The sequence below is a fragment of the Anser brachyrhynchus genome (assembly GCF_964034855.1).
Source record: "Anser brachyrhynchus genome assembly, chromosome: 25".
Taxonomy (NCBI): Eukaryota; Metazoa; Chordata; class Aves; order Anseriformes; family Anatidae; genus Anser; species Anser brachyrhynchus.
The window spans coordinates 472,415-495,469 of record NC_137718.1 but is presented as its reverse complement, the minus strand read 5'-3'; the positions used below and the strand labels follow the sequence as shown (position 1 = coordinate 495,469).

Genomic DNA, 23,055 nt, shown 5'->3' with positions numbered 1-23,055 from the left:
GTTTTGTTGTAGAGTTGTGTTGACTATTTAGCAAACAAACAAAACAGTTAAACTTAAAATTGTACTGCAGGCTTCGGTGTGTGTTGCCTGACTGAGCGAAACCTTGGCATGTCTGCCCTGTAATAGCTCCAATTTCAGATGCAAATACAGACGAGGGAACAATAAACATTTTGGTTTTTCATTACGAAGAGAAAACTTCCCTGAGCACAGGAGTCTCTGCAGAGCAGTAGGCTGCCTCCTGCCCCCACCGGGATGCCCCCGCTGTGCGGGCAGGGGCTCGAGCCCTGTGCCAGGGGCCTGAGAGCCTGGGGTGCCGGGACAGGGACGTGGCTGCCCTGGCCGCAGGGAGAGCACGGGTGCTGCTCTGAGCAAGCAGAGGGCAATGGGTCTGGGGGGATGAGTGACTTGCCCCTTCATCACAAAGTGGGGATGAGCAATGCTGCTTTGGGAAAATCAGTGCCAAGAGCCTGCTGTGGGACCAAAGCTGTCTGGGAGCCGAGATGGAAGCTGGGCAGTACCACCACTTCCCCTGGAGCTACCCTTTGTTTATCATGCTTGAACTCCTTGATTGCATTTCAGGTCTCTACAGGTGGGAAGCTGGCCCCGCTAGGGCAGCGCATGCGGGCAGGCTGTCCCATGGAGGAGCCGTCCTGGGGGGCTGATGTCCCCAGGTCCCTGGGGTGCGCCCCATCCCCAGCTGCTGGGCGCAGACACTGTTGGGTGACAAGTGTGGGTTCCCTGCGCCCCGCCAGAGCTCCGCGATTTGAATAACAAGTGCGACGGGAGAGGGTGGAGGAGAGGCCGAGCAGCTAAGTCAAAGAGTGCACAAATTTTGGATTTTTCCATAATGTAGCAAACTTTTGTTCCAGGGCTTCTCTTGTGCCAGCAAAGAATGTTTCAGACACCGTTGCCAAGTCTTGCGATATTTTGGCAGCTCTCATAGTGCTTTACAGACCTGGAGCCCTATGAACACATCTGAAAGGAGCGCAAAGAGAAAAACTGTAAATATGCAAGAAAACATCAGCTCCAAAGTTGTTTTTTTTTACACGCCTGTGATTTTTCTTTTGGACGTGAGCTTGAAGTTTGAGCACAGGGATATGGCAGTGTTGAGAAGACCGAATGGCACGGGGTCGGTCTGGCCAAGCCACGGTGGCTGAGCTGGGGGTCTTGTGGGCTTTGGTTCGGGTGTGAGCACCACAATTCCTCACCAGAGGTGGAGTGCAACGTAACAGATGGGAGTGGAAAACGTGGGTGCTCGACTCTCTCAGCTGGAGGTGAACTGCAAACCCTAAGCTTGCAAAATAAACTGGGTTTCCAGCAAAGCTCTGCCTTCTTTACTGAGGTTTTAGCTGCCACATGTGGAGGGTGCAAAGATGTTCCTGGCACCCTCAAATGCCCAAAGTGCCCAGGAGATCAAACAGGAATTGTTTGCCAGGCTGGAAAACCTGCATTTGGCCCATGGGAGGCTGAGAGGCACCTCCCAGGGTTTGCTGTTTCAATAACGTGGGCACTTCTGAAAGTACAAAATGCCAATCATGAAGATGCTTTCATGGCTTAAGGATGAGGAGAAAATAAATATGTGGTTGTGGCTGAGTAGATGTTTTTGCCCCCTCTGCATGTGCCAGTCTGGTTTTTCCCTTCAGCATCTATTTCCGCTCTTCCTTCAAAATATGCACCAAAACCTCAAAATAATGTTTTCTGATGAGCCTGTAGGATCAAGTGAACATCCAGCATCTGAAATATTGTCACTGAACTGAAAGCTGGATTTTGGGGGTTACATGCTTGTGTTTGAACAGTTTTTTGGTGGTCTAACAAAAGGGAGAGGTCTCCAGCGCTTCGGTAGCAGATTGGAGATCCCAACCGTGCCAGCTCCTTGGAGGTGACGTTCCTGGGTTCTGGCACCAATGGGAGGCTGATGTGCCAAACTCTGGTGAGGCCTCTTCCATGGAGCTCTGCTTGTAAATATATTCATAAGACCCTTGGAAAAAATAGTACATGGTTAATTCTGAGTGTTCAGCAGGGAGAGGGACTTGCTAGCTCAAACATTTGGCTGTGGCAGAATGAGACAAAAAAGATGACCCAAGAAAGGATAAAACCACATAGTTTAAAGTGGAATGGTCAGAAAGCATCCAAAATGCAAACTCCCAAGTTTTTTAAAAAAAAAAGATCAGCTTTCTTTCAAAACACTTTCCAAACTAAAAATGGCAGCTGCAAGAGCATAAAGAGGCAAAACATCCGTCTTAATCAGATCATGATGGGCTGATATCTTATTAACCCCGAGCTGCTTTTGGTGAGCAGCTGTGGCCGTGAGAGCAGAGGCTCTGCCCCAGGGCCAGGAGCTGCCAGAAGCCAGGGCTGCTCTTGGTGCACATTTAGGATTTTAAAAAGTCATGTCCTTTTCAAAAGCAACAGCCAAAAAGGGGGTCACTCCTTTTACTTTCCGTGCCATCCTGTTGCAGAAGGATGGGCTTTGCGTTCGTCTCCTTTCACCGTTCTGCCGAGCAACACAAGCCTCACGTGGCAGGGCTGTGAGAGGCCTTCCAAAGTTTATTTGCAAAAAAGACTGAACACTGTACAAATAGAGGGAAGGGTAAGTACAAGCATTGACTCTTGCCTCTCCTGTGCTTCCCTGTTCTTGGCCCAAGAGCTCTTGATGTGGAAGCTGACATCTTCAAAGGAAAGCTTTTCTTGCAAACATTTATTTCTGCAAAAACAATGACTGTGACAGCTAAACTTCCCATCGGAAGCCTTCTTAATTTAGGAGCATAATTCACAATGACAGTTTAACAAACGGGCAGCCTTTAAAGATAAAAAGAGGCATGGAGCGGCCGCTCCTTTCATGGGGTCTGGCCCCAGCGCAGGCTGCGTGGAGGCGGCGGTGGCAGCGCCAGCTGCAGGAGCCCGCGCCGGGTGCTGCTGGCATAGAGCTGGCGTCTCCAGCTGCCGGGCAGTAGTGTGCACAGAGCAGCCTAATTTCATCTGGGTGCACAGGAACATGGCCCGTTCTGTTTGCTTGTTCCCCTCTTTCTCGAAATGAGGGGACATCACAATCAGGGCATGGAGCCTCCAGTGCTTTTCCACAATTAAGCTGCCCGTTAATGGAGCCAGGAGCCAAGTATCACCTCCTGGCCCCAGGGTGCTGCAAGGGGCACTGGGGACAAGTGTCTCTGTCCCCATCTGGCCCTGGCAGCGGTGGCAGCGGTGCTGGAGAACAGCGTGTCCCGCGGCTCGCCTCCCCAGGGGTCCTGCCGAAATCTGAACTGTGTGGTTTACAGCTGAAATGTTTCACTGTGTGTCTTGGCTTCCTCCTAGCAATGAGATGCCCAGCATTCTCGTCATGCAAACAATCCCGCGTCTCCCAGAGCTGCCCCAGCCAGCAAAATGTTAGATAAAAGTTTGAGATGTGTGTTGTGTTTAATGCTGCGGAGCCAAAAGTTCTCTGTGTGCTTGTAGCAAAGCAGTCTGCCAGGGACTGCTTCCTCGCAGAGCTGTTCTGCTCCAGAACTCATGTTGGTAAGCACACAAAGAACTAGAAAAGTTTGTTTCTCGCTGTATTGCCTCGTTCCTGCAGGGACATCATTCAGCTCTGTTCAGGGTTGTTGCCTGTACTTGGCAGTACCAGTGGGTCAGACCCCCTTGTTTGGAAAGGGACATGCCCTGCTATGCTGTTTATAGGAGCAGATGAATAGCTTGCTTTGGAGTCACAGTATCCTGTATTATCTTGACGCTGCTTACTATGTCAGCTGCTGAATGCGTAGAGTTGGAAAGGTGCAGAGTAATCCTCCGACACCACTCCCTGAGACCAATTTCCAGGGCTCGATACAGCATGCTTCTAGCTGGATGTACTCTTTCGAGGAGACAAAGAAATTAAGAAACCCTGAAGATACCCTAGATCCCTTTCAAAGGTCTGTTAGATTTTAATTGGCTCCACACACAAATGTGTATAATTAGAGCTAAATAAAATCTGGCACAGACGTTGACAAGCACAAACATCCCGACATGGGGGATGTGCCACTGGGGCTGTCGGATGCGGCGCTCCTGCCCAACCCAGCCCTTTGCCCGTGTGCTGTGGCTTTGAGCACGGGGGCTCCCCGTTAGGAAATCCTGCAGGCGTGTTTTTCTGCTGGGAGTTGCAATCAGTCCTTAAAGTTCTTGGCTCAGGCCGAGAGATTGATCAGGGTTAAAAGAAAGAGGTCTTTGCGCAGAGTGAAGCGCACGTCCCTGATTGTATGTTTTCAGCTTTGGGAAGGACATCAAAAGGCACTTGGAAAAAAGTTGTACTTGGTTTGGGATGCAGCTCCTCTAATCCAAATATATCTCTGTGGCACCACGTGACTGTGGCAGGCTGCTGTTACCTGAGCTGAACTTGGGATCCTTGTGGGCTTTCAGTTCCACGTGCCAGCCCACAGCAAAGCGCTAACAACCACTTGTCCTCGTCACAGAAATGCTTTGCCATCCCCACGTCGTCTGGAGCCTAGCGCTGAACGCAACCAGCCCGCTTCAGGGCACAGCATCTAACTCGGTGTAGTAAATACTGCGCACTCGCACCTGTGCCATCCTTCCTGATCCCCAGGCTGCGGGTGCCAGGAGCTCACAGGGCAGGGGGGGATGCAGTACAGCCGTAGATGCCCTCCAGCACCCCAGTCGGGTCGGTGGCATCCTGCCCCAACGCCAACTCGCAGGGCTCTGCCTGGTTCCTGCAACACCTCTGCTTGCAGAGCCGGGGCACGGGGGCAGCCGAGCTCAGCCCCCGGCCCCTCCAGCACCTCCTGGTACCACCGGTGTGGGTGCTGAGGGGGTGCTGTGCGCCTGGTGCTGCGTGGTGCCCGGGGTCGGGCCAGCATCCTCCCCTTCCAGCCCGGACCCTTGGTGGCAGTGGCGTGGAGCTGCTCGGCCCTCGGATATGCAGCACAGAGCCTCTTTGTCTGACAGTAATGTTCTGTGACAGTGCTTGAAATCTGAGTCTGAGCACACATTCCTGAAACCGGGAATCTCGCTGCCTTTCAAACTGCTTCTTTTCTTAACCTTTAAATTAAACAAAAACAAAAATTCCCTGCCCTTCCAAGAGAATTTATAGTCAAAAGATCAAATCGGACAGGAAATGCAACAAGATTGGCATTTGTGTGATCAGACATATTTACCTAAAATAAACAAATAAGGTAAAAGACCTATGCATTCGTGTTTAAAATGAATGGCCAATGGTCTACGTTTAATTTTCCTGTGCAAATACTATTTAAACTACGATGAGAAAAGCCCTCTTGCTAAGCTACAGAAAAATCTTTCTTGTCCCTTAATTCTAGATGAAGGGGATTAGTGTGAACATATTTAACCTCTGACCCTCAAACAAAAGCATTATCAAATTTAGTTGCCAAGTGGTTCCCCATTTAACTGAACTAGTTCAGTATCTCAGCAATTTTTTTTTTCCTTTAAAGCTTTAAAATCTATTGTTGCCCTAGGAACATTCAGAGGTTTAGCAGTCCTCTCTGTTTGGGTTTGAGACGGTTGTCAGAGCGCAGATAAGAGAAACCAACTTTGTACAGTTGGTGTCAGAACTTACTAAGGGTTCAGAAAACAAATGAAACCACCCCAAACAAACATCGCTTGTGGTGGCCTCTGTAGATTAGGCTGTTTTCTCCTTCATTTTCCTGCACCCGCCCTCGTGCTGGTGATGCCCCAGCCTGCTTGGAGGTTTGTGGGTGTTTGCTGTAGCCCCGGAGCGCTCGCTGCGCGCCTCCCGCCCCTCGATGCGGCTGGCGATCGCACCGCGTCGCCCCCAAAGCAGGAAACAAAAAGCCTTCTCTGCTGTCTTAATCTCAGCTTCTCCGTGCTTGGAGCCAAGGCAGCCACAGCCTAAAACGTACGGGTGTGTGCATGGCCACGGGGAGCTTTGGGAGAGCGGTGACTTTGGGGGCTGTGTCTCAGCCGTGCGGCCGCGCCACGTGCTCCTGGCGGGGCTGCGGCGCTGGCGGATGGCCGCTGCTGCCGGACCTGCCCACGAGGAGCACTGCGGGGGCTGCATCAAGGGGTGATGAAATGTGTAAAACTAGGTGGCCAGGGTCTCCCGGCCCGAGGAAAATATTCTGGCTCCGCAGAGGAATGCGGAGAGGGGCCTCCCTTAAAAAGCTGGTGTCCATTTACAGTGCATCTCTCATAAACTCGGCCACTGGGGTAAGGGCAGGGGGACCAGCCCTCCTGGTATGTGATTGATTATCTGGTATTTATGCCATTGAGGACTTTTCAGCAGTTTGGGGTCAAAGGGTCATCTCATGTGTCTTGCTGCAAATCCGCTTCCTTTTGTACAGTGAGGGCTGGGTGAGCAGACACACAAAAACAGCTTTTTCTTTTCCTTGGGAAAAAGGGGAGGGGGGCGGGCTGGTGTCAATGAATTTTTTTTTTCAGTCTTTTCTGAATAGTGTCCTTTTTAATTCTAAAGAACTTTTAATTAAAAGTAGCAGGAAAGTTCATCTTGACAAGGTTTAACTTACCTTAACAGTTACTTTTGTGTCCTGGGATCCTTGTCTCCCCACTTAAAAAAAAAAAAAAAAAAAAAAAAAAAGGTGAAATGTTTCTCTGCATTACTATTTCACATCTTCGGGGGTTTACCAAGAGGTCTTTTTAATCTTTTCCTTTTTAATAATGGAGATTCAGGAATAATAAGTGGACATTACAAAATCTGGCTTTGTGTCTGCCAGCAGTCCTTTGCTCTGGTGTTAGATGTTGCCCCAGCACAGCCCCTGTACAGTGTCCAGAGGACAATTTTATTTACTGGCTTGGAAACCGAGGCCCCCCTTTGTTTTCTCACTGCCCCTCAGTGACAGCAGAAACAAATACAAGTTGTGCCACCTCAGACGGGAAAATCCCTGAAGGGCCGCGTGGGGAACCTGCAGCTCCAAGCGTGGCATCGGTGGGGGGCTCTGGGGCCTGTCCCCGGCGTCCTGCTGCCGGTGCGGGGCCTCCAGCCTCCCCGCAGCGCCCTGCCAGGTAGAGGTGGGAGCAGAGGGTGTTGTTCCAAAGCTGCAGGGAGACAGAGGATGTCAACAGGTTTGGAAAAGTTTCCTGCGGAAATGGGGGTGAAAAGAGCAGGCCAAGATTGTGGAAATACAAATTCCAGTTTGAAAACGCTTGTGCTAGAGATTCTCCAGCCAAGAAGACGCAGGGGGGCAGCTTTTGACTGAACAGAAATGCTGGTGAGGATTTCATCACCTCGTTGAGGCTCTTTGTGTAAAGATGGAGACCTCCAAATGGTTTCTAACATTAATTTAACCATCATCCAGCAAGCAATGGGAAAAATATGTTTTTGAAAATCATTTTTTCAGCTGGTTCCATTTGAAATTCCCATTGGGAAGAAGAAATCTGGGAACCCTTACTGGTGGTGACGAGTAAGCAATGAGATGACAGCTTCCCTTGTGATGTGGTGGGAGAAAACGCCGCAGCAGCGTGCCGTCGCTGGGCCAGGGGAGATGAGATGCCTGTCCTTGGCCAGGGGAGCAGGACAGGGCAGGGGCAGCAGCACGCGAGGCCTCTGGCGCCGCGCCGAGGGGTGATGCTGTGCACAGAGTAATGCCTCTTGGTCAAGTGAAGCTTCTTTTGCCAGGAAATAGAGGCCAGGAAAATGGTATGCTTGGGCAAGGAAGGATGCCGAGCCTCCGCTCTGCTGGTCAGTCCACGCGTGAGCCGGGGCTTGCTGCTCCCCTCCCAGGCAAAGCTTCCTTCGGCTTCAGTCATAACCGAGCATGCCATATTTCACACCTGGTTTAGAGCTGAAATATCATTGCTGTCTGTTGCCTGTATCTAAATTTAGACCCGTTTGTGACTTCAGTATCACTGAGCTTTCCCCATTCAGCTGCTTGGCCAGATGGGACTCTACAGCAGCATTTATTTCTCTAGTCAACATGCAAAGAGGTCTTTTGTAACTGCCTCAGTCTTGAATTTGCATTGTTTAGCAGCAGAAGGACGGAAACGTCACCATTCCATACCCTTCCATCCAGTCTCTGCAGAGCAGATTATATTCCTGTTATTGCTGTTCTTTTGGTGGCTGTAAGCTAATTGGTACCAAAACGCCTAAAGAGTGCTGAAAAGTGAAGTTTGTCTCCTTTGATGTGCTCTGTTTTTGGCCTTCTGAGCGTTTTTTGATATACTTGATAAAAGGGGTCTTGGGACTAAAACTCTGCCAGCGTACCTGAGCAGAGCCCCAGCAGCGAGGAGGAGCAGGACAAGGAGGCGATGCCTTGGGCTCGTCCAGGAGGGCTCAGCATTTGTAAATGTCTTCAAGTCACTGCTTGAACTCAGACATAGAAATTACACTTGAACATGCAGAGCACCTTCCATGTGAATTCTGCCCAGCATGTTCCCAGGCTTGCACAGCGTTAGGAATTAGGATATCTCAACGCCTCCCATACAAGTGGTGGAATTGCAGTAAAACATAATTGGCCCATAAAAAGTTAATCTTATTTTCATTTCAAAACATAAGCTTTGCACGATCCTTGATTTCTTCAGGAGGAAAACCTGTTCATATCCCATCAGTGCAGGTGTGTGCTGCTCGGGGTGGGCAGGATGCAGCCGGCTGCGGCGGCGGAGGCGAGGAATGCATCAGGGCCAGGCAGCGGCACTGCTCCTCGGCCCTGCTCTGCTCGAGCACAAAAAACATCATAAAGTGCTAAAAGCAGGTGCGGCGGCGGCAGGTCCTCGTGGTGCTGGTTTCTCCCAGTGCCTTCCCATGGCCGGCAGCAGAGGTGCTCCCGCCTTGGTGCAGGGAGGTGGCCGTGGTGCGCAGCGCCCGCCTGTCCTCCGTGCGTGGTTCCCTGGTCTTCTGAGGCAGTCGTGGTACCCGTGCGCTGCGTCTCCTCCGCACCGTGCCCGCAGCACTGTGCTGGTGACCGCGGTGCCACAGAGCATGAGCAGGCGGGCAGGGGCCGCGGCAGCAGCACCCCAGTGCCCGACAGCCCCCGGCTGGCAGGCGGCCCCGGCCCGCGCCTGGGTGCTTTGTGTCGTGACCTGGAGATCGTGGGCGTGCCGCAGTCTTCATCTGGAATTAATGCCCCCTTCCAGATACGTATGCCGTGATTAAAGCCTTCTTTGGATACGAACCCGCTCGCTTCTGAGTAATTTTTCACCTCGAGTCCAGCTGCTGCTGTGATTGACATAAAGCCATTCTATAAATAAAGTCTTTCTCTCGTCTCATAAAGACTTTGTGGTTTAGTTTGCTTTCAAGGTCAAGATCAGACCTTTCTAAATAAACACATATCAAAGGATCATTAGCAAAGCAGCACTGTTAAATTGAGATATTAACTTCTGTCAACTGTGCGTTTCTTTTTTGTTCTGTAACTCATGACTGCAGTAGGTTTTTATTATTTTGGCCCTAGGCGGTAGCATCTGGCTTCTGTAGAGACTGTAAAAATTAAAAAGCAACACAAATCATTGCGAGAGAAAAGCAGTAAATTCAATGATAAGAATTTAAAATTAAAATGTTTCAGTGCTTTTATATTCTGCAAAACATGAAACGAATGAGTTCTGTGCCTGTTGCAATAAAGCTACCACCGCTAATAGTCACTTGATTTTTTTTTCTCCCCGCTCGCTCTCCCATGTAATAATTCTTGCCTGAGCAATCGCAGAAAAATATAATAAAGAAGTAAACTGAGGAGGAGGAGGAAGGGCAGCAGGGGAGGGAGAGGTGCCAGAGTAGTGACTTCCCGATGGTGCTCGGGGAACAAAGGGTTGGAGAGACGGGGCCGCGCTGTCCCGGCAGCGCTGCGGAGCCGTGCGTGGTGTCCCGGTGCCCGGCGGTGCCCCGATCAGCCGTGCGGCGATGCTGGGCGCACAGGCAGGCGCTGCGGGAGCTGCCCGGGGACCCGCGGGGGCTGGTTGGAGCTGGGGCATCGTTTCCATGCAGGCTGCCGCTCCTGGCCGCGCAGCGACACGCAGCGAGGCGCGGGGCCTTTTGTCTCCCTCAGCCCTGTGAACTTCGCCAGCCAAAGGAGAGGTGAGAAGCGGATCCGGTCATTTTGCCTCACTAAAGGAGAATGAGAGCAAGTGTGAAGATTAGGGACGGAGAGGTCGAGCGAGGAGGGTGTGACTAATGCGCCGGGTCATTCAGATATGGGACCACATTGTTCCCCTGTCCAGATGGCCCTTGGAATAAATCACCTCCGGCGAGCGCAAACTTCCCGGGCAGGCGCGTTTGTTCAGCGCCCGCCGGCTGCGCGGTGGCGGTGCGAGCAGGGACCGACCCCAACAGCAGCCGCCTGCAGCCCTGCGAGCTCCCTGACAAAGACGTCACTCGGGTGGTTGTTGCCCGCTCCGCTTTTTGTGCTGTCCCTCTGCGTTTTGGGAATCCTCTTCTTCCCCCCCCCCCCCCCCCAATCTGCATCCTGCCTTGGGCATCATTCATCTGCCCCCTGGGCTTTGGCCTTGGCCTCCAGCCTGTGGCACCCATTTCACCTGTTCCAGCATGGCTGTGAGACTCCTCTCCGCAGTCACTGAGACGCATCCCTCTTTACTCATCCTTCCCTCTGCTATGGAGGAAAAGTCTGTGCACTTAAAATCCGGCTCTGGTCACTGAGAGGAGAAACTCTGGTGGAGGGTGATGAAACAGTGCCCTGTCTGAGGGAGCTCAGAAACTCCCTGCAGACAAGCACATGGGATAAATTCAAATTTGTGCTCACCCATGTGTTTACAATGTTCTTTCATATACATCTGCTCTTAAGTATTTGAGGTTTTCTAGGTATGATAAACCAGTATTGGTTAAAAGAGGACATGCGCAAGTGGCAGTTAGTGCCTGCAGAAAGCAAAGCCTCCTGCCTGTGTGCCAGCACGGTCCTGCTCTGGTGCTCAGCAGCCACCCTGCCAGGGAAGAGAAACCAGCAGCAAAGGAGCCGGCAGCCTGTGCTCCTTTTTAAGAATTAATTTTCTGCAGTCAGTTAAACTTGGGAAGAAAGCTGTGGTATCTCTGAGTAAATAATAATAATCAAACAAATACCCCCTTGAGAGAATTTGCCTTCCATAAAGATGATAATTAGCATGAAAGCTCAGTTGTGCAGTCCAGAGGCAGCCTTTGAAACTGGGATGATTTGGTGATTCCAGCACAAAATGCATCTCATTTGTTCACTGTGTGTTTTTTTCCCCGTCTACATGTTTGTGGGGCAGCTGGATGAACATTATTTGCTTCCACTTCCCGGGTGAGTGATGTCCTGCAGGATGGCAGCATCCTGCCCGCCCCTGTGCGTCGCTGCCTGCGATGCTCTGCCTCCCCGAGGGGCTTCAGGGCAGCTCCCCTCTGCAAGCACACGCTCGTGGCACGCCGGCACCGCTGCCATGCGGACAGGCAGCAGCAGCCGCCGCTCCACAGTGCCTTTGTTTCACACAGGAGGGCTGCATGGAGTGACAGGAGAGCATGATGGGTCTGCCAAGTGCTGCGATGAGACCCTTAAAAAGTGTATCTGTGTGTGCAAAGCGTGCGTTCCGTGTGTGCACGGATGTAGGAAATTGTTTCCAGGAAAGGGCTGTCATCACGGGGCTCTTCTGTGCAGGTTTACTTTGGTGCTGCCAGCTAAAATACCATTTTTCTTTTCATAATCAGGAACACAGATACCGAAACTAGGTTAATCTACTTACACCGGCAATACGCATCCAACACAGTGCTGGGGCAAAACACAGTCTCAGCATGCCACGTGGAAGCTGTCTTGGAGGTGGTGCTGCCAGGCCAGTGTCCTGCTGGCATCACGTACAGCTGCCTTGCCTTCATCCCCTCTCCTCTTCCTCTCCTCCTCCCCGTCCCAACAGGGCGTGCACTGCAGCAGCCCTTCCTTCTTCCAGCACGTCCCTGGGGATCCCGGCATGCCATGTGGAGCCCAGCATACATGCTGAAGTCCCACTGCTCTAACAGTTTTCAATCCTATACTTAAATGCTTTTCTGAGAAGGGGGGTGATCACCGGTCCAGCTCACTTCCCCTAGGACGTCTGCTTTTGGCCAACATGAGCCAAGGCCCCTTGGGAGTGAAGGTGACCCACAGCTTTCCGTCTGCGGTCCTTGCACTGTGCACATCCACAGATGTGCTCATGGTTTCTTCTGCTTGCTGCCACCATCCCATGTTACTGAGGCTGATAAAAATACCATGCTCCCCTAGCCCTGCTTTTCATGCAGGCGAGCTCCAGCATTCGCAGCTGCGATGAGGAGCATTGTCTGGGAGATGGTGGCTGTGAAGGAGCCGTTGACACAGTGACAAAAAAATTTCAAACATCTCTGAAATCTAATCTTGCAAGCGCCAACAATCCCTGGACTCTTGTTTTGCGTAGCAAGAATTTTTTGGAGCCTTCCACTTCACTCTTAATGATAGTGGCAACAATTTTTTGCATGCCTCTATTGCATGCACACAATTTAAGAGATTAAGTTAAATATAAAGATTGAGTGAAGACTGAGTCTCGTTGAGGCGCTGACCAGAAGGAATTTGCATGCATGGTGTATGTGTGTTAGTATACACGTGCACATATATAAATGCATTTTTTTGGTCATGCAGCTCGCAGTTACGGCTGGTCTCGTTGTGCTTGTATTGTTTGAGTGGCGGGATGAAGGTGGGACGGGCTGTGTGTGTCCTAGGGCTGTCTGTGCAGATGCTCCGTGATTGTGGCCCAGCCATGGAGCCTGCTGGTGCGGGGGGCCGGGCGGAGGGCTCCTGCGGGAGACAAACTGAATGTTCGGAGGTTTGACGGTGGAGGCAACAGGTAGTGCCTGGCTCTGCTGGTGTCCTTCACTGTACTCGTTGCACCTGGAGCCTTCGTGGCGTATCCCTCTGCAGCCTTTGATTAAGGGTTTATAATGCTATTGATTATTGCTGTGACGGATGGACAGAACTGCCTCATTTTTTTTTGATTTTTCTAACACTGGTCTTAGAAAAGAAAGGAAAAATGTTGCAAACCAGGTACCAGCAGCAAAAAGCATGATAGTAGGTTTAGACCTAGGATAGCAGAAAGAGGAGAGTTCAGGTTTGCAGTCGTGGTGCCTGCTCCAGCTGTGCAAAACTGCCACAGGGTCACTCGGTGGGTGCCAAGGTGCCAAAACCATCCTCACCTGGGGTCCTGGTGCCAGCGGGCTGGGGCTGGGGGAGCAGGGTGGGAGGCGAGGCCGGGATGGAGTGGCCGGACCTCGCACGCGCACGCACACGCGGGGGGGAAAACTTGAAGTCAAATGTCTCAAAGTCAGATCCCTTTTTAGTATGAATTTGCTGTATCTCATTCTGAGCACTAATTCCAATTTAATTGCAAGTGGCCTGAAGCCTCTTCAATAGGAGTAACAAATGGTTTGATTTTGTAAACTTCATCAGACTGCATTTTAAATGCGACACACTAGCCCGGCTCGAATGCCAATGAAGCACTGAAGTAGCTCTCTGTTTACTAATTATCCGTTTTTACTTCAAGCCACGCTGGCTGGCTTGTCTGATTAAATCGGATTTGTGGGATAGAGAACAGCTAGCAGAGTTTTCTCTATAGTAAACGAGATTGAAACTATGGACCGCCTGGCTGCACACTGTAAATTATATTTCCTTTTAAAGGGGACGTGTCTCTTTTATTTCTTTGGCGTACCTCCTGCATGTTAAACTTTGTGGTACGGAAATGCACCAGGCTCCTTTTAAAAATAAAGGGAAAAACAAACCTGCATCCCTGCCATATGCCTATCTGTCTCTGAGCAAATTTTATTTTAATTCCTTCTGCTGTGGAGTCAGAGTATGGAAAAAAGTATGAGGATTTTAGCATTCTTCACCAGAAGTTTGAAAAGGGAAGAAAAGTCCCTGAATAATGGGAAATACATCTTGCTTGCCTTTAAATCCGTGGTGATGCACAGCTCACAACGCCTGTTTGGGAGCAGTCTTTGAGGAGACCGAAGCATGCATATCCACGCGTACAGCCATAGTCTCAGGGCTTTTCCTCCCTCGAGCAAGTATCAATCCTGTAAAAATCAGATTTCAAATCACCTGTTATTTAAAACTGCCTTGCACAAATCAGGCGGCGCTCTCTTCCAAATAGTTAATGTTGCGTCCAAAATCTAATCTACATGGCAGACTATTGCTCCTGCCTTGGAAACCCGCAGCACTGGTACACGCTGTATTAATTGTTTACTGCTGCAAGCTGGAGGCAAACAGCACATAGGCTCTTAGAGGAGAAAAAAGGGAAGATGGGAGAAGGTGGCTATTGAATGCGGCGTAATAGGGCTGTGCTTAAACGTCCACTGTTGCTAAGACTTTAATTCCACAAGCTTGACCTATTCTGCCCTCTCTCTTGGTATCTATCTTTGTGCCTAGAGCTTTTTATATTTTAATTTGCTTTTGAATGTCCTACAAAATTAATGGTATACTTTTTGCCATTGTGCGGTGTACAGTACAGGGAAGGCCCCGTGGTGTTCGCTGATAGCCGCGTTTCCCTGGAAATGAATGGTCACCGCACTTTCTGTTCCATATTCGCCCCTTTTAATTGTTGACAGTAAAAAGCGTTTAAATGCTGCTTAATTTGTAATCATCTTCCAGAAAAAGGAGAGAAACCATTAAAATGTCAGTGAAATGAATAAATCCGTCTTCCCCTTTTTGTGCGTATGTGGCGGCAGCAGTGTTTATTTATCGGGGGTGATTTTTCTTTCAATGCCTGGGCATTCAAACATCCCCGTGGCTCCAAAACCACAGGGTGCCGCCGCTGTGCTGTGGGGAGGCAGGGGCTGCCCTGCGCAGGACATGGGGCACCTGGGAGTTTTTCAGTGTCACCCCCTTTTCTTGTGCTGTCAGATCTTGCACCATGAGCTCAGCTTTTGGAGATGGGCATGTTTAGGGTGGTTGGCTCTGCTTTTGACCTGTGCTGCCCCCAAGCATCTTCATCCTTCCTCCTCGGCAGGTCCCCGAAGCTGCTCATTCCCTGCTCGTGCACTGGGCACGCGTCTGGGTGCAGAGGCGCTCTGCTGCCCCCGTCCTTGCTCAGGTGTTCTTGAGGGGTCCTCCCAGACATCTGCCAGAGCTGGGCTGGAGGGGACCAGAGCTGCCCCAGGCCCAGCCCATGAGGGCAGGCAGCACAGCGGAGATGGGGGCTCTCCAAAAGTCACGTCAGCTCTTTCCATGATGCTAAAAAAACACACAGTGTATATCAACTTAGTTTGCTGAATGCTGATGGTGGACGGTGCCCAGCAGAGCCACCTGAGGCCTGCCTGAAGCCGTGACCCCTGGTTCTCGTAGAGCCACCTTGGTTGTGCCACAGGGCTGCAAATGACTCGTGCCTGGCCCTGTCTTCCGCAGCCCTGGCATGGCCACATCCTGCTGCGTGGCACTGAACCAGGCAGGTCAGGATGGGGTTCGGGGTCCCCTGGCTGTTGCCTGCATCCTGTGCCACCAAGCTGGGCTGTCCTCAGCCTTCAGACCCGCTGGATGTGCTAGGTCTGCTCTGGGCACTGCTGGTAGCAGGTGGCCCCCACAAGCCATGCCAGTGCCTCATTGACCTCCCCATTAAGGGTCTTTTACCAATTTATTTGCTAATGCATAGCCTAATAAATAAAGAAATAAATAAATAGATAGATAGATAGATAAATAAATAAATAAATAAGCCTTTCCTGGTCCTGGTGGGCAGCACCCCACGGCAGCACAGCCTACAACCACCTTCTCCCTGTTCTCTCTGACGTCCCCGTCCTGGGGCAGCAGCTCGCATGGCTGAGCAGCGCGGTGGGACACGAGCTGCAGCTCTGGGTCAGCGTGTCCCCGGCCACCCATCCCCAGCCAACCGTCCCCTGCCCACCCCAGCAGCTGGTGGCTGTGCCCCACCAGGGACTGGGCTTCCTCTGCCCGCGCTCACAAGGCAACTCCTCTCCGGCGCAGCAGCAGCGGTGGCGGCGGCCGAAGTTAGCCCAATTTTTCAAGCGGGGGCCAATTAGTTTCACAAATGAGGGCCCTATGGTGCCAGGGAGGATTTGTTCCGGGCCTGCGCACTGGCCTGGCGGCATTGTCCTGCCCCCACCCCCGCGGGAGCCCATTGTCCCCGGCCCCAGCGGGGCTGCTCCTGGCGGATTGATGGGGGCCGGCGTCCCGCCGGCCGGGGCCCCCGCAGCACAGCTGGCCGCGGCGCAGGGGCTCGGCCCCACCGACCTCTGACCCATCCTGCTGTCACCGTGAGAGCGCGGCCGGGCTGCATACCGCTCGGGATTTGCTCCGCGCCACCCGTTCGGGCAGGCTTTGTGTCTCACGGGTACTTGGGGGAGTTTTGTCCGCAGCTGCGAGCAAGCGCACGTCCCCCAGATAAATCCACGGGGAGAGAGGAGGCGGCATCTTCACTAGGGCCATCTTGCTGCCCCGTGTTTTTATTCGTTTTTTTTTCTTCACATTTTTGGCGTCACTCGCCTGCCCGGTGCACGCCTCGCCAAGGGGGATGGCCGACACCGAGCAAAGTCCCCAAAAACACGAGTACGTGTGGGCCGTGCCTGTGGAGGAGCAGCCGGTGGCCAGAGCACGTCCGCTGGTGCCACGTTCACTGTGCAGGTCCCCGTGCACGTGGAGCACGGCCCCGTGCCGTTCTGCTGGAGGACACAGCTTTGCCTTCGGGGGTACAGAAGCTGCCGCTGTGCCGCTCCCAGGGCACTTTGCCACCAGGACGGTGCAGGAGAGGAACAATCCCCTGCCTTCAGTGTGCCCTGGGGCTTGGCAGGGTGGTGCTGCGGGTGCCAGGGACCTCGCGACACCCGGGGGCTCTCCCAGGTCCCCCACGTGCATTGGCCTTGCACTGCCTCACAACCGGCTTCCTCTCGGATTAATTTTGGCACAGCAAGGAGCAGCCCCCCCAAACCTGTTGTTTCTTAAAGGTGTTGCGTATTTGTTGGTTAGCTTGAACATCTTGCTGCTGCTAATGAATTGCTAATACAATTTTCTAGATAATTTTATTTCCATAGTCCTCACATTTTAATGTCTCCAAAAAGCTAGCATTTATTTGCTTAATCTCCCAGTGTAATACAATTTGCACTGACTCATAGGTTCTGAACAATCAGCTATGCATAAACTAAAACAAATTGTTTAATAACACAAAGGTCTTATATTTTTATTGACGGTGTGTTTTTGTTTTTTTACTCTTGCTCTTCTGGTGATGCAGCCAATTTTATACTTGTGTGTGACTCGTAGGATTAAGTTTCTGTTGGTATTACCATTAAGGGTCGCAAGCTGTGCTGGAGGTGTGCATGTGGTCCTTCTGCATTCAGCCCTCTGGCACCCAGGGAGGCTTTGCACAGTGCTCACGCGTGCAGTGTTTCTTCAGGTCCTGTTTCCACCTGGCTGTTAGGAGCTTTGAGCTCTGTTTTCCACAGGTGCATGCAACAACACATCAGAACATGGGTAATTACACAAACAGCTGCTTTGCATTTGGGTTGGGGGTGTGGTGCTGCTGGGAGCTGTGGGGCTGGGCTGTCACCTACAGCAAGGGGTTTCCACCTGTGCCCAATGCAATAAAGTCCCCCCTGCCCTCCTTTTGCACTCCTCCTCCATGCTGTGATTACTGGGGTCCCAGCACCAGCCGCCCTGAGTGACCAGGCCAACCTTCCTGAACCAGGGATTGTGCCACACAGGAGCGAGGGCTGTGGGTCTCTGCCCCTTGCACAGTCCGGGGATGCAAGTCCAGGAGCTGAGCGTGCGAGGTGCAGGTTCCTGGCAGGGAATGGGAACTGGTGGTGGTGCAAAGACCTGGCTGGTGTCCATTGCGGGAGAGTTGATGCCTGTGAGTGGTAACTGGGGCTTGTGGTCCTCTTCCTTAAGGCTGCCTGCTCCTGGGAAGCTGGTGTGAGGCCTTGGTGCAGGAGGTGCTTTCTGCATGTTTGGTGTTAGTTGTTCTTGGGCATCAGACAAAGCAGGATCCACAAGTACTCTACCTTATTTTCCATCTTTTTCAGAAGAGCAGTTAAATGACTTTATTTCTCCTAAAAAGTGCCTCTTGTGCTCTGCACTGCAGCTACCCATTAGGCGCAGGTCCCCGTGCCTGCAGGGGGGCTGGATGTGCCCCAGGGCCGATCCCCTCCCTGGTGCACAGCGCTCTGCTGCCAGCCAGGCTGCCTGTGGTGGGGTGTGATGCCTCACGCCTGTCCTTGGGGGTGAAAGCCAGGGCACTGCAATGAAACAAGTGCAAGTGGCTTTTGGAGTGCTGCCGCCGCCAGCTCTGGTGCATCGCATTGGTCGGCACTGATGCGAATGGTGTCCCCGCAGCACGCTGGGGCGGCAGCACCTCTGCCACCGGGGTGTCCAGGCGGTGCCTAAGGATGCTGTCTCCTCTCTCGCAGGTACGGACATGGCTGTGTTCTGCCTGCTCTGCGGCAAGCGCTTCCAGACGCAGACGGCCCTGCAGCAGCACATGGAGGTGCACGCAGGGGTGCGCAGCTACATCTGCAGCGAGTGCAACCGCACCTTCCCCAGCCACACTGCCCTCAAGAGGCACCTGCGCTCCCACACAGGTACTGCCCGCCGAGGGCCGCCTTGGTCTCATCTGGCTCGGTCCTGCAGCACGGGGTGGGGGTCACGGTGCTGCCAGTGTCCAAGGAGCCCCGATTCGGGTCCCCCTACCCTTAAGCAGCAGCTTAGATCAGGAGAGCCCTACTCGGAGGGGTTTCCAGCTTGCTGTCATCCGGGGTTGTTGCTGAGCTGTGGGGTGGCTGTGGGGAGCAGTGATGGGCGCTGCTCAGGTCCCCGCCTGCTCTCCGGGTTGGCAGGAGGGACCTGGAGGAGTGTTTCTCGCTGAATGGCTGCAAGAAGTATAGGACAGGGCTGTTTCTCTCTTCACGTTGCTTTTCTTTTCCTTTTTTCTATCTTAAAAAATGTCAAAGGCAGCTGTCATCCACAATTGAGGCTGTTTGGATTTAAAAGGAAAACAACAAAACAAGGTGGGGGAAAAAAGCCCTGTGTAATAACTTGATCCGTTATAAGGTGACATGTGACCTTCTTAGGGGATGTGCGATCTTACCCCACTTCATCGGCTTAATCGCAGTAGATGCACATAATCAGCTGGTACTCGGCCTTAATGGGATTACAGTGACCTGTGCTACGTGTATATGGTATTTACATTGCACGCCCACTGAGGTGCTTCTGGGTTAGAGGAGAGCCGGGGTGTGAAACCATGGATTTGACCGCATTACACGGTGTCCTCAAACCACCTGCCTGAGAGCTGGTGTGCTGCTTACAGCTCCCAGCACCGTGTCCCCAGGTCCTGCAGGGACCCGTGGGCAGTTTGTGTCTGCTGGGAGTTGATGTGGCGTGATTCCGGCTGCAAAACTTCGGTGTAGGAGAAAGCAGCTCTTAGACTGCCAGACTGGTCCCACGTGGGAAATGGATGTGAATATATCCATCAGGTTCAGAGCCAGGAATGGAAAGCAGCTCAGGTTTGGAAGGTTCCCTAGCAGGTTTAGTTCCATGACCATGAACCATTTGAGTCTTGGGAAAACCAAGCACCAAAGAAGGACCTTTCACCCCCGTGGTTTTCCCAGTTGTCCCTGTGGAGAAGTGGTCCTGCGAGCACCCAGCGAGGGCTGGAGGCTGCAGCCAGCTCCCTCCCCACCAGCCCATTTTCACCTGCCCTGTTCCCTGGGTGGCTGCACCACACAGGAGGGTGCTGTCAGCATCCCCATGCCTGTTTGACTTGTGCCAGCCTCCCAGCTCTTGCAGCCCCCTGGGGCAAGTTCTGCACTCCTGGCTGAAGCCTGGGGCAGGTGGAGGCTCTTGCAGCCCCTTTGCAGCCACAGCTGGGTGCACCAAGCTCTGCAGGGCTTCTGTGGTCCCTGCTTGCTCCGTCCCTGGCAAGGAGGTTGCTTCTCCCCTCACTTGCAGTAGAGAGGATGGGTCTGGAGCCTCACAGCGCCCGGCACGTGCTGCAGCACGGCGCTCTGGCAAGCCCGGAGCGCGCTGACCCCTCGCCCAGCTCCGTGATTAGCAGGATTGTGCTGCGCCGCACGGCGGAGAGCTGGCCTGTAATTTGCAGCCCAGCTATGAATCAGAGCAACTGAAATTGCTTTTTCCAGCGGTGGGGAGGCGGGGATGGTTTGCAGGTGGGTGGAGGAAATGCTCCTCTCCCATTCCTTCCCACACCAGTCACAGGCTTGTGCTCTGGCTGCAGTGTGGTAGCTGGGGGAGGCAGATGCATATTGTCTGCATCTCTTTTCCTTCCTCTTTTTAACCAGCTTCCAGCATGCCCAGATGCTGGCTGCTTGGGGAAGAATCAGGGGAAGGTGTCTCTGTCCTGGGCTGTCAGTGGTGCCTGTTGGCCCTGCACGTGCACCTGCATCTGTGCTTCCAACCAGGAAAACCAGAATCATGCAGTGATTATGAGTCCGTTAATGCCAAGTGGAAGAGCTATTCATAGCAAGTAATCCACTGACCCAGGCTCCAGGTCAGACTGTGTGGGTTCTGCCCCAGCCTCTGATTGTTTATTAGCTCTTGGCTAGAAAAGAAAAATCCCGGATCATCAGAGCTTTATGATTTATTTTTTTTTTGTGGTTCCTTTTGGAGTGGGAGCACAATGCTGAGTCCACAGAGGAACATGGGAGGTGGTGCCCAGCTCCATGCTGGCACCCTCACAGTATCCCGGGGCTGTGCAGAAATGACAGAAATTAGGGTTTTCTTCTAACTGTGGAAAGGACAAGGGCTGCAGCCCTTGCAGATGGTCCCCTTTCTGCCAGCCCCCTTTCTGGTGAGTGGGTCAGGGTGAGAGAGGAGGGAGTGCCTGTGCTGCGCTGAAGAAGTTACATGGGCTTCTCTCCTTATTTTTAAACCAAACACTTGCTCTGATTTCCTTAGTGCTGTGGTGCAAATGGTTGCATCTGTCTGACTCCACTTCTTGCCTGGAAAATGGGTATAACCAACATTTCCCCCAGCTCTTGCTCTCTGAAGCCTGTTTGGCCACAGCTTGCATCCCAGCCACCTGCCTTGGACCCAGCACCAGCCCGTGTGGCTGCTCTCAGCGTAGCATCAGCAGCTGTGCTCAGCCCTGCCCGGTCCCTGCTTTATGCAGCTGGCCATACAGTAAGCACTGCGCTGGGGAGAAGTGGTGCGTTATGGCCCCGCAGCCCATCGCACAGGCAAGGGCTCCAGGTAGCGATGTGGAAACGGGATCACAGGTGCCACAAGCTGGCCAGAGGGGCTCTAATTAGTCCCCTTTGTCCTTCATTTAATGTCAGGCTCATTAAAGACTCTGCAAAGTTAATCAACATGCCACAAATTGGATTTATTTTTTTCCTGGTTCTGCAGTCAGTCCTGAGCTGCTGCAGGGACTTGGGTCACGTTAACGTCCCCACGTCGAGGTGGCAGCCGGGTGCCACGCATGTACAGCTTTAGTCGGTCTGGCTCTGGAGATGCCATATTTAAACTCATTTGCCATGCAATCACGTTGATAATTAAATTCATGAAGATCCTGTCAAACTAGCTCCCGAGTTTAACACTTCGCTTAAAGTACCAGGGTGCTATAAAGAAGCAGCAGGAGGAAAAAAAAAATTCACTGCTCCCATCAGTGGCTGGGGCTAAACAAGTGAATCATTCACCTGGCTCCCGTTTGCACATGTTCTCTTAAAAACTGAGCAAATGGAAATGCTGCCTGGGCTGACGGGCACCGGGCTGTTGCATCAGTGCCTTTCACTCTGGGAACAAGGAGCCTCATAGAAAATGGAGGCAGTAAGTGAGAATTGGGCAAGGGGAGGTGAAATGCCTCCTCAGCCCCCAGCTTTGTGTCACGGAGCCCTGAGCTGCTGGTGCAGCGGCCCTGCAGCCTGCACGATGCGGCGTGGTGAAAAGATGCACGCTGGTTTTGGGGGTGCGGGGTGGGAGGCGTCGCAGCCACACTGGCTCGGGGCTGGTTTGTGGCCCTGCACGAAGCACCAGAACGTGTTGGTGCTCGGTGCCCAGCTAGGGCACATGCAGGGGCTCCCTGCAGCAGCTGCAGGTTTGGTCTTTGGGTCTGGGGAGAGAACAGGCAGAGAGTAAAATATCATTGTAAAGAGGAAGTGAAAGCACAGGCATGTGAGTATATAACTAGAAGGACAATTTATGCCCAGGCACGAGTGCAGTTTGACATGGGGATAATGAAAAAACGTAGGTCATTGTGGATGACTTAAGCCTTCACAGCTGAAGAAAATGTATGAAATGCGAGGAACATTACACGCTTGGCAGCTCTGCACATCTGCAGTAGGACAAGTGAAATACAGTTGGCCATTCTTTACCATAAACTGTGGTTGTAGGATATGCAGCACAGAGAAATTGTAATTACAGTGACAAGACAAATCAGTAATATTTAAATATTCATGAACAAAGTCTTGGACGATCAATCTATCTTTATTGTCCTTGCCTTCACTGCTGTAATAAATAAGTAGCTGGAGCCCTCACCTTTCATTCAAATAATTCGGAGTTTGGTGCTGAACTGAAGTTCATTTATCAGCCACCCGATCTGGAGGGTGTTAAAAACAGACGTGGCTGGGGGGCCGGTGTGGGCAGGGCTCCAGGCATATGGGCGAGGATCTGCACGGGGGCCTGTGGGGTTCGGGGCTGCCCCACACCGCTCCCCACAGCCTGGCGTGGCGCGGGGGGGCTGACGTGTGTGTGTTTGCAGGCGACCACCCCTACGAGTGCGAGTTCTGTGGCAGCTGCTTCCGGGACGAGAGCACCCTGAAGGGCCACAAGCGCATCCACACCGGGGAGAAGCCCTACGAGTGCAATGGCTGCGGCAAGAAGTTCAGCCTGAAGCACCAGCTGGAGACCCACTACCGGGTGCACACAGGTAGGTGTCACCCCAGCGCAGGGGGGTGCGAGGCTCTCCAGCAAGCCCGGGGCAGCAGGGAGGCAGCTGCAGTGCCCGCGGAGCCCGGGCTGGCTGCTGGGGATAATGAATCATTGAATGCGTCAGCGTGTAACTATTGTAAATAGTGGATCAATATTTAGATCACTTTTGCTGTTCATTACTTCATTATTCGCTGTGTCTGTGCACAGAGCGAGTATCAATATCGGGCAGGCTGGGCAGTTAATTACTGCGGTGGAGTGAGGCCCTGAGCCCTCACGCGTTACCCAAATGGGGCTCAGCGGCCACCCT

At 52.5% G+C, this 23,055-nt stretch overlaps 1 protein-coding gene across 5 annotated transcripts in view; it reads left to right on the top strand.

Moving 5' to 3' along the window:
* Positions 1–23,055, top strand: part of ZBTB16 (zinc finger and BTB domain containing 16) — a 112,931-nt gene that overhangs the window by 85,583 nt on the left and 4,293 nt on the right. For all 5 annotated transcript variants that reach the window (XM_080567846.1, XM_080567847.1, XM_080567844.1 and 2 more), the window contains exons 5-6: positions 18,275–18,445; positions 22,579–22,746. In XM_080567846.1, the coding sequence (XP_080423972.1) occupies positions 18,275–18,445; positions 22,579–22,746 (339 nt within the window). The remainder of the gene's footprint in view (positions 1–18,274; positions 18,446–22,578; positions 22,747–23,055) is intronic.